The sequence below is a fragment of the Cervus elaphus genome, chromosome X, assembly GCF_910594005.1.
Source record: "Cervus elaphus chromosome X, mCerEla1.1, whole genome shotgun sequence".
NCBI classification, from domain to species: domain Eukaryota; kingdom Metazoa; phylum Chordata; class Mammalia; order Artiodactyla; family Cervidae; genus Cervus; species Cervus elaphus.
The window spans coordinates 25,040,569-25,051,574 of NC_057848.1; the positions used below are offsets into that span (position 1 = coordinate 25,040,569).

General features: G+C 43.2%; 1 protein-coding gene across 1 annotated transcript; it reads right to left on the reverse strand.

The window, feature by feature from the left end:
* Positions 1 to 446: 446 nt before the first annotated feature.
* Positions 447 to 10,255, reverse strand: SPRY3 (sprouty RTK signaling antagonist 3). The gene is made up of 2 exons (XM_043897604.1): positions 9,846 to 10,255; positions 447 to 4,438 (listed from the first exon to the last, which is right to left on the reverse strand). Exon 2 carries the CDS (start codon positions 4,333 to 4,335, stop codon positions 3,469 to 3,471), a length of 867 nt encoding a protein of 288 aa, XP_043753539.1. The 5' UTR covers positions 4,336 to 4,438; positions 9,846 to 10,255; the 3' UTR covers positions 447 to 3,468.
* Between the last annotated feature and the right edge of the window lie 751 nt (positions 10,256 to 11,006).

An 11,006-nucleotide genomic window follows, 5' to 3' on the forward strand; every position in this document is an offset into this window, starting at 1 on the left:
TAGGTTCACATCTTAGTTTCAGCATTTACAAGCTTTGTTACCTTTGGCAAGTCATTTAGCCCCTCTGTACTTCAGTTTCTCATTTGTAAAATAAGAGTCATAATACTACATACATTGTAGAGTTGTCTTGAGGATTAAATGAGCTAAATAGGCAATGTGCTTGAAATAGTGCTTAGCACAGAGTAAGCACTATGCAAGTGTTCACTATATTTATTAGAGCTATTGTGATGATGAAAGATGGGCTAGAACCAAAAAAAAAAGGCTCTTGGCTAAAGCCATGTGAAATGTATCAAGGGACCAATATGTGGAAAGCAGTAGATTTAGGGGATAATAGATGATTTAACTGCAAAAAAATGCTAAGCAGGAAACACCCTCTAAATATTCCTGTTTATACAGTACATGACACAAAGTATAAAAATAATGAAAACAGAGCCTCTCTGTAGGATTTAGAGTTCTTTCATATATATTTTAAATATACATGTGCAATACATTAAAATATATAGAGATGTGTGAATATATATTTACATATGTATATGTAAATATATATATATATATGTATGTGTGTATATATATATATATCACCGAAGGGCTACATATGCACACTCACTCACATGTCCGTGTGCATACCCCAACAGGACCCATCTATACGTAAACCAGATGCAGTCCATATCAGGCCAACTTGGACGCAAATGAAAGCCCTAATTCAGCAGACTGCAGATTGCAACTACATTTGAGTAATCCTCCAGTTCCTTCTACCAAGTGTAAGGCCATTTAGAAATACACTGAGAAGAGCGCCTCTGGGTGTATGGCAGAGCCCAGGGCCCCTCTGGCAGTGCATAATTTGCCTGAGTAAGGACTGCAGGATTGAGATATCAAGGAGCTAGCTATCAAGGAGGAGGGACTTGTGTTATGTTGGGCCCTGAAACTAATAAGCAAACATCAATAGAATAACTTTAGCTCCAAGAACAAAGCACTAGTGTCATAGAATCCTTATATATCTCAGCTTTAAGCAAATTTCAGGCAGAAGCAAAGAGAAGTGTGTGTTGCTATTCATCAACATCCAGTGTGACCCAGAGAACTGGGCCCAGCTTCTGGGGGTGGATAAGTTCAAAGGTCAATCAGGCAGACTTTGAAGATAAAAAGAAGTTACTTAAAATGGAAGGACTTGAAAGCAACATAAGAGGTTACAGGTATTGGTTTGGGTTTATAAATGTTCCAAGAAGCCAAACCTTGTATATGGCACCATTTGCAGCAATATCATTAACATTATTAATAATCATCAATAACATATTTATATATACAAAAATAGAGCAAAGCAATTCTATAAGAGGAGGTGAAAGTGAAGGTGAGGGTCTCTGCAGCTCAAATGTCAGTACACTTCAGGAAGATTCAGAACCAACAAAGACTGAGTGGCACGTATTTCTACAGTATACAGCCAAGAAGGGGACATCAAAGTGTTCCCTTTTCCTTCCCCCTGTGTAGGACTATACATTTCTCCCCACCTTTCCACGCTGTAATACATATCCATGCACACTTTAAAAGAGATGATGATATAGAGAGTCTGGAAGTCTTAAACTAAGTTGGAGCACCTTGGTTTCAAGCAAGTGCCCTTCATCTTTGAATTCCTTAGTGAATTTTGGATTCACTGACAGAGGGAAACTGTTATCTAATTCTTGTCTTTTAACAGCAGTCCTTAGGAGCCTGCCATCACCACTGCAGCCTTTTCCCATTGAAGGCGAATCACAGCACAGGCTCTTAGTTTTTGTTTTTTTTTTTACAGAAGTCAGTTCTCTGCATTATACATCTTTCATCTCAGTTTTCCACTGTTGCTGAAATTTAGGTTCTCAGGCAACTGCCATTGCAGACAAAGCCAACAGCAAACACAGTGTGTGCAGCAAAGGGTAGGTGCAATGGCGAAGATACAGCTTAGTTAGGGCTTCCTTAAGCTTTCTTTTCCACACTTGAGCTTCTATAAGATGACAGAGCCAAAGGTGATGTCCACTGGGGGAAGCCTTGACACTTGAAAGGGAGTTAGCTACCCACTATGCCCCGCATAAAGACCACCACCCTAGGTTGGCATGATTCCTGAAGACTGAATGGGTATGGCTTTCTGTCATTGTTAACAGAGTCTTAGGAGAAATTTTCCATGACTTAATGTAGTGCAGTGTAGAGAATATTGAACCAGGAGCCAGAAGGCCTGTATTCCAGGCCCAACCCTATGAACTCTGTGTGTGACCTCGGGCAAATCTCTTACTATTTCTAGGCCTCAGTTTTTCCATCTGTAAAATAAGGGCACTGAACTAGATTAACAGTTAAGATTCCTCCCAGCTCTAAAGTTTTATGACTTTTTATGTCCAATATTAAGGCCTGAGCCATGCAGTCTCAGGGCAGTTAGCTTCTAAGAGAGAACAGACCTCTGTAATATCCTTTGCTTTGTTCATTTAGCTATAAAGCACGTCTGCCTTTGGCACTTGGGTCAGACATACAAAGTTATGAGCATCCTGGGTTACTATCCTACTCAGCATGCTAGTGGAATCTGTCAGTACTCTAAGGTGATTATTGGGAAAAGGAGTTAAACTTGAACTCATTAAACCTGGAAATAGAAGTTAAGTTTGCCTCATATGCTCATAAACTGGTGAGTGTGGTTATGAGTGCACACACACTATTGCTAGTGATCAGTTCATTACAGTAATCAATTTCACTTAATAAAAATTAGTAAATAGTATAACAGCAAAGTTTGGCGTCAAAGGAAACACCAATGGGAAAAAACAGCACTTCTTGATGTGTTAGAGAAACAGGCAGGAGGAGACATAAATCTGATGGAACACAATAGAAATACCTGCACAGAAAGGATTAGTCAGAGAGAGAAGGGAGGAAGGAGAAGAAGGTAGGGAGAGAGGAAAAAACAGAGAGAGAGAGGAAAAATCGAAGAAGGAGTACAAAACAGAGTTAACAGAAGCGGAGGAAATGAGAGAGAAAAGACAAACAAGAGGGGCAGTAAACAGGGAGAAGGGGTCAGATTCCCTGGAATATTGAACACTGTTCCACATGGACCTGTGAAAACCATCTAACAGGAAAGCTTCCAAAGGCACTGTGGAAAGCAGAGTGATGCTCAGAGCCTGCATCGAGAGGTATCATGTTGGGGAGCCCCTAAACCTCCAGGTTGCTGGCTCTGTCAGCCCTCAGTGTCCAAATCTCATGCTTCTACATCACCTGAATTGGCCATGACAGCCATAAGGGCTGAGATGGTAGGGTATAAAAAGATTGAAGTGGAGCGGGATAGATACTGTGAGAAAGAACAAGGCGTCCTGCGCCAGGATGTACTTGACCATTCCCCTGACACTGCAGGAACGAAACTGGTGAGCCCTAATTTTGGCTACTTTCCTCCTCCTCCCCTTCTTCAAAGATGAGGCCTATGCTTTACTGATGGGGGCTAGGAAAAAGCTCCGGATCCCTTTGGTAGGAAGGTCATACAGACTTTTCCTGGGCCTTGGGGAAGGGTGCACTACCAGAAGAGATTTTTCTGCACACAGTGTTGGTGTGCCTCTTACAACGGCAGCCTGGTCGCCTGAGACTATCATAGCCCTGCTGGCACAGATGGAGGCATCCACGGGTAGGCAGGTAGCAGCACAGGCAGGGTAAGAAGAGGGAGATGAGGCTCATGGCTGCCCAGCGGACGAGGCAAGAGCCAGGCCCACAGGAGCAGGGCTCATCGGCGCAGTTGTCTTCATCGTCAGTGGAACAGTGGTAGAAGAGGCCCTTAACACAGCAGAGACAAGTGCCATAATCTAAGAGGCTCTCAGCAGAGCAAAGGCAACGCTGGTTGCATAGCCAGCAAGCGGGGAGAGGGCGAGCTGCTGTACAGAGGACACACTTGCAGCGCCCACACTCCTCACAGATGAAGAGGTGCTCACTGGGGTGCATGGCAGATTGCTCAGCTTCTCCCTTCAGAGCACCATCAGCCTTTGGGTGGGCTCCTGTTCCAGGCTGGGTTCGGATGATGGACTGGCCTGAAGGTGAGGGCGTAATGCTGGCCAAGAGCCTTTGATCAGAGGCAGTGGTGCTATGGGACATTGAGCTGGCAATGCTAGACTGGCTCAAATGCTGAGGCAAGGGCTGCAACTGATGGCACTGGCTGAGACTGCGGGGCAGAGCAGTGGGCATGGTAGCCAGGGACCAATCAGATTTGTGGGTTTGCACAATAAGGGAAGGGCTGGAGAGGGCCTGTTTACAGGGAACTGGAGGACGGTCCACATAATCATTGCTAGCATGAGTAGAGCGCAGCTGTTCAATAGGCAGAATTTGTTGGAAATCATCTGTCACTGCAGCATCCATTTTGCCTCGATTCTTGAGTTCTGAGTGGTTTTGGGTCAGGGTGGCACTTATGGTGATAAAGAGCCCTTGTAGTTACATGGGTCTTAGGGCACATCAGAAAATCCTAGGAGAGAAAGAATAAAAACAATGAATAAAAACAATAAATAAAAACACATAGGCATGAGTACCTTGCAGGAAACCAACAAAGCACAGGCCCCTATCCCCAGCACTACCTTAAATCACTTTAGTCTTCATGATTCTGTAATTGACCTCATCTATTTTTTACAGGCATGTCTGGTCTTCTCATCCAGACTATAAAGCACATTGGGAGCAAAGATCTGATTGTGGATTCCTTTTGTATTTCATCATATGACTAGGGTCATAGGAGCAGTTAGCTCATTCAGATGTTTCCTAACTGAGAAATCTAGGCCTTAAGCATCAAAATTCTAATAAAGCTATCAAATGCAAAGGTCACATTTTGAGATTTTACAGAAAAATGCAAATGGATTTTTTGGCCAACCCAATATATATATACATCAAAGCTTTCGTTTCAGTGAAATTTATAAGCATAAATAAACAAATGATAAAGGACACTGTTTGATGCAATGAATACAGGCAAACAAGCAAGATGCAATAATATTAATAGCAGAGATATGGCAAAGACACAAAGGGCAGAAATTAGACTATCTATAGAATAGCGGGGAAAAGGTCTTCCTAAGAATATAAAAAAAATCCAAGACTAATCATCTTGCAGTTCTCCTCACTTCATAAGCTGCTTTAATTTATTGAGGAGGTAATTCTTTTAAATGGCGGCATGACTCCAGAATCAAACTTTTGTACACACAGGAGTAACCCTGGTAATGGGGAACCTTAAAAGAAGAGACCTGAATTAATTCAAATATCACCTGTAATTATACCTATTACGACCCTAAGTCAAGTCTATACTGATGGGATTTATTAGGTAGAATCTGTTTGGACTGCTTTTCTCTACCGTATATAATAAACTGGCTTTCTTAAAGAACAGCAATGCTTTTATACAAAATTTAACCTAAGCTGAATATCTGGAAAATATATTCTCTCCTGATTCGATCGAGCCTCGTACTGATAATGATGATCACGAGGAAAATACTGTTCCAACAGTAGATTATTGTTTTGCACCATCTGGAAGACTGAACACCCTAAAAAGGAAACCTAAACAAAAATCTAAGACTCATCTTGGAGGCATTAGGACCTAGGAAACACTAGCATGAATAAAGTATATATTTGAAATCCATCAGATTTCAGGCCTCCTCAAAATAGATCGATTACTCACACTACTGTATGGGATGGAAAGCTTGAATGAGTAATAGAAAGGAACAAGTAACAGAGGATAGTGCTTGATTAGGTTTCCATAAGCAAGCAAGCATGACACTGAAATGTGCCCAAAGCTCAATAGCAAGGGAAAAAAAAGACGTAGTTCATATAGGACTCAGTGGCTAATAATACAATTGGACTCATTGCCTTTTGAGGTTATATCCCAAAGCAAATCTATTTAGTTGAATTTTCATCTGTTCATTTTTTAGAAAGAAGATTTAGTTTGGTTAAAAATAACTTTTTCTGCAACATCACATCAAAAAACCAGTCTGACTATAATTTCACTTTTTAGCTACTTGTTTCAGTGTTACTCAAGACAGCACAAGAAAATGCAGATAAACATTATGGAGATTCTAAGACTCAAATACGCAACCTTTGTCAAATCACTTACTTCTTTTGGGCCTCAGTTCCACTATCTATATAATTATAGGGGTGGCCTAGGTGATTTTGAAGGACTCTGACCCACTATGGTCTGTAATTATTTAACTATACAATTTGACAAAAGAATTCTCTTCATACCTTCTAAATCTTCAGCCCTTGAGGGTAAACTGGGCAACATGCCCTTGTTTACCCGGGCATTCAAAAGCAAAATGGGTTGGACTCACAGCCCCCCTGAAGTCTTACACCTCTACCTTTGCTGTACCTTTGTTAAGACTCACAGTTCCAGCATTAGAAAGAAACAGGTAGTTTTCATTTGAACACCCAAATAAACAAAGACACACTGTTCAGCCAGTTTGCAGGGTGTGTGGATGTAAGTGTCTAGGATTGGGAAGAGTCTTTTGACAACTATATAAGAAATAAATGTATTCCCTATTGATGAGATAAATAATGTGTGGGGCCCTTCAAGCCCTTTACACTGTATAAAAATAATACATACGCTGGATGCATTTTAGACTCACTGATTTCCCAAAGGAAACTAGATTTGAACATACTGGAAATTCCAAGGATCAATAACTCAAAGGAAAGCATTCAAGGTCTTAACATTACAGGAGATAATCATATGGGATTCCAAGGATGTTACTAGATATCTCAGAGATTTGCCCAGAAGGTTGAAAGGTAAGCTTGGAGGAATTTAGGTCATAATAGAAATGACTCAGAACCATGAGGGGATTCTATCATGGCAGCAAAAGGGTATACGGTATTTAGGTTAAGAGAGTGTATTTGGATATTGGTTAGACTGCTGCAAGACTGGAGAGTTCAGATACTTGGTTGGGTGATTAAAGGAAGCTTTGGGCATCAGTCTGGGATGATGAACTACTACTGTCTTGCTTCCAGATAAGGGGATTGATGAGATGAACTCGGAAGGTTTCTTCCTGCTCTATAAAATCTTTCTGAGAATGAAGAGTGGAAGATCTGCAATATGGTGGGCAGTAGGACCTGGGTAAAATCAGGGTATTGAGGAGGATAAACCAGTATTGAATGACAATAAATTGTTTGCCATTCCGGATGTGCTGAATCCGATCTGCCTAACAGGATGAACTGAAATAGATACTGGAGGGGAAGGTAAGTGGGGGCGGGGTGGAGTGGAGAAACAAATAGACAGGAGGACTGTGCAGCCCACAGATTAGATGAAAAACTACTACTACTGCCTGCATGTTTAGGATTCAGAAACCCACTCATTAAAGGGCCATTCATTGTGAGCAGCAACAGTGAAGCAACGGACTGTGCTGCGGGTCAATTCCATATTCTATGAAGTAAGAGAGAGAATATACATATCACATATTATTAACTAGGAGCCAAGGTGATTACAAGTCTTGGCTGCACATGGATGGGATCTAGTGATTTCTGTCACGTAGTGCCTCTGCAGTAATGAATGATGCATTGTAAACCCACTCCCATCTCGGTCCCTCTGGCCAGGTGCTCATAGCTTTCTCAACAGTGTTTCTGTAGCCCTGAAATTTGCTATGTTCAACCTAAACAGAAATGTCTTTTCTTATGCGAACTTGGGGACTCAAAAGCTAAATCCATTCAAGAAATGCTGTTTGTTAATGAAAGAAAAAATGTCTTTTCTCCCTGGAACCGAACAGCTGCCATGTTGAGACTTAAGTTGCAAACTTTCCTAGCTAAAGCCCTTCTATGCTAACCCCCTTAAGAGGCTTTTGATTTGGGTGATAAATCCTTTCTGATATGGTATGACTCAAGCTTGATTTCAAGGAAGAAGGGAGAAGAGAAGGCTGGCTCCTGTTTTTTCCTGTTCCTATGGGTTCAATGCTGTCTTGTACCTTGCTGTGTAACGGCTCTGGGGTGTGTTGCTTTTTTTTTTTTTTTTCCCCTGTGCTCTGCTGTTATATACACTCGTTCTCAGAATAACCAAAAGCAAACATAAGGGGGATTTCTGCTATGGCTTTCTGTGTTTTCTTAGTTCTACTGTTCCAAAGTCTGCTCTCTCAAAATCCCTCTCTGTGCAAAAGCATTTGCATCTCTATCAAAGCACTCCCCCCTGACAAATACCAAGTTGTATATAGTTTACATTACTAACCTCTCAGCCACTGAGTGGGCCTCCCTCCTACCACATACATCTTGTTGGAGCTGCCAGGTTCTCACCACATTTAACTCTTAACTTGTCACTTTGCTACCCTAGTCCTATTCATTACCTTCACAGTTTCATTAAGACACACAGCAGTTTATTTCCAACCAGAGAGTCTTGCAGTTGTAAGAGCTTGCCTTTTTAAAGATAGGGGCATTTTAGTGATGAACCATGCAAGGAAAACTTGTAATATCAAGTGAATTCACAGACTTCTAATCCTGAAGAAAATGCTAGTTGTTCATTTAAGAAGTAGGAATCTTTCTTTAAACCCCAAATTCTTTTATAAGAGACAGGAAACTGAGTTCTGGGTGACTGTGGGCAAGTGACTTCTGTTCCAGGCCTGTTTCTTCATCTGCAAAATGAGGGAGGGGGGCGGTATTAAAGGAAGGTTTGAAAAGTCCTTTGTTGTCCCTACGCTCTAAATTTTTATGCTGGGTTTGCTGGTTGTATTCCTCTGCCTCAGAAGTCTTTCATGAAGAATTAGCGTCCCTTCCCTCAGGTTCTTTACTTCCCCACTAACTCAGCTTCTTAACTCTGACTCTAAGTCACCCAGATCACTCACTAACTAGATTGTTTCTCAGCTAGAGAGACATAAAACAGAAAACAAGCAAAAGGCCAAAATGGATAGAATGGTACAACAAAGTCTTAGAAATTTTTATTTAGAAGTTTAGGGAACAGGATTAATACTTCTTTAGGGATAAAAAGCTAGCCTGTGCCTTATCTGTATGTATGTATGCAGCTGACTTGTTGGGAACATGATTTAATACCTGATATAGCCAAATTATGTTACAGTGAGGCTCTAATGCACCCAGAAAAGCAACAATAGTTTGCATTTCAAAATAGATTTTCCGTTTAAGAGTTCAAGGTCTGTTTTCCATTCATCGAACATGGGTTTGCAGCATACAGAGGCCAGTGGCAATGATCATTAGACAAATGGAAAGGAGTATGCACCACGGCCCTAGGTCCTATCAAACGTCTATTGGCTAACCAGACATGCTGACAGGTTCTCACTGTGGACAAAATTTCCATATGCCACACAGAGACATGTGCACACACACCCCGGCCTGGATCCAAAGATTTCTAAATCATTGCTCTGACTCAATGTAAGTAGGGGGTTATGCCGTGTCAGCTTGCGCCATTTCTACCCAGAGCAAGGTGATGTGATGAAATCTGAGCGATGCACAGCCCAGACTTGTGAGCCAATCGGAGACTAGCCCTGCACTGACAGGATGCCCGCTGGGCAGCCAGACTGGCCTCAGCACGGGTTCCCCCTACGTTCTCAGCTTGGGTGGTTAGGCTGCGCTACCCAGGGCTTAGGCAAGCCCCACAATTCATCTTAAGGTCAACAGCCTAGAAATTCCATTGACATCGGGCTGCAGGAAGAGTGATTTCGAAGTTCCCTTTCGATTTAGCCATGTCCAACATGGATAGTTTTCTGCAAGGGGCTGTTTGATTGAAATCTCAGTTGAACGGTTTTCATTTTATTTCACCCATGCGCTTGAGCTTGTGCGCGGGCACAAACACGCTCTCTCTCTCTCACACACACACACATACACAGACACATACACACACGCACAATGACGGGAATGAATGGCAATCTGTGCATTGCATAGAAAGGATTCTGAGGTCTTGAGCTCATCGCTCAGCTTACCTTGAAGCAAGGGCTGAGCCATGCTGAGAGAAGCCGAACTCATGGTCCATCTGGCTCAAAGGACCTCTTCTTCTCCCGAGTCTTTAGGTTTCTCCACCTCTCTTCGGAAAGTCTGAATGAAAACTCCTTCCCTGGCAGTGGAGCCAGAAACAGAGATAGTTCTGTCTCGGGCTTTCTGACACAGCACAGAAAAGGGAAAGGGAGGAAAGGAAAAAAGAGAGAGAGAGAGAGACGGTGGCGCTGAGGAGCAGAGTCGGACTTGTAGTAGCAGATACTTTGTGTAGATTTTCCATGCAGATCTCAATCCTGATGCACGTATTCCCCAAAGAAAGCTCAGCAGGGTAAGTTGTTCACCTCCTCCTCTTTCTCCTCCTCCTATTTCTCCTCCCCGTCCTCCCCCGCCTCTTTCTCCTCCCCCTTCTCCTCCTCCTCCTCCTTTTTTTCCCCTCCTCCAGCCTTTTCCTTCCCCTTCTCTTCCCCTCCCCCGCCCCTCCCCCCTTCCCTCCTCCCTTCTCCCTCCTCCCCCTCCTCCTCCCCTGCTGCCTCCGCCTCGGTCTCCCTTCCCATCTGACAGCTGAACCGAAGCCGCAGTAACTGCGGTGGGAGACCCGGGGTCTCTTAACCGAGCCCGAGATACCGCTAGGGTCCGATGACTTGTGTAGCTTCGGGGGCGTGGGTAGAGCGTCCGCAGAGAGCGGAGCTGCGGGGTGATTGGAGGCGGGAGGAAGGGGGGATGAGATCGCAGTGTGTGTGCAGCTTGCTCGGCGAGCCCGCTGTTTTGTGAATGTAGACATTTTCTCGAGGTCTTGTGAATGGGTTATACGGGAGGATGGGAGGGGAGAGATTTAATGCTCCTTGTTAGAGCCTCTCTCTCCGCGCCCCCCCCCAACTCCCCAGCCTTCCCCCCCATTTGCTTTCCCGGAGCTATAGCTCTTAATGCTTGCCTAAGTGGCGTCATCCCAGCTGAAATTGAATCGACCCATTAGAACTCCCCATAGGAATTTCTGTATCCGGTCTGGGTAATGACTGAAACAGAATTTAAAGGGGAGTGGGGGTGGGGCGGAGAGGAACAATTTTAAGGAGTCCTCATTTAATATCTTTGCCAATTGCGGTCCTATCGAACCTTTCAGCCCTGATTGAATGATCGCAGCTTCAGCTGAC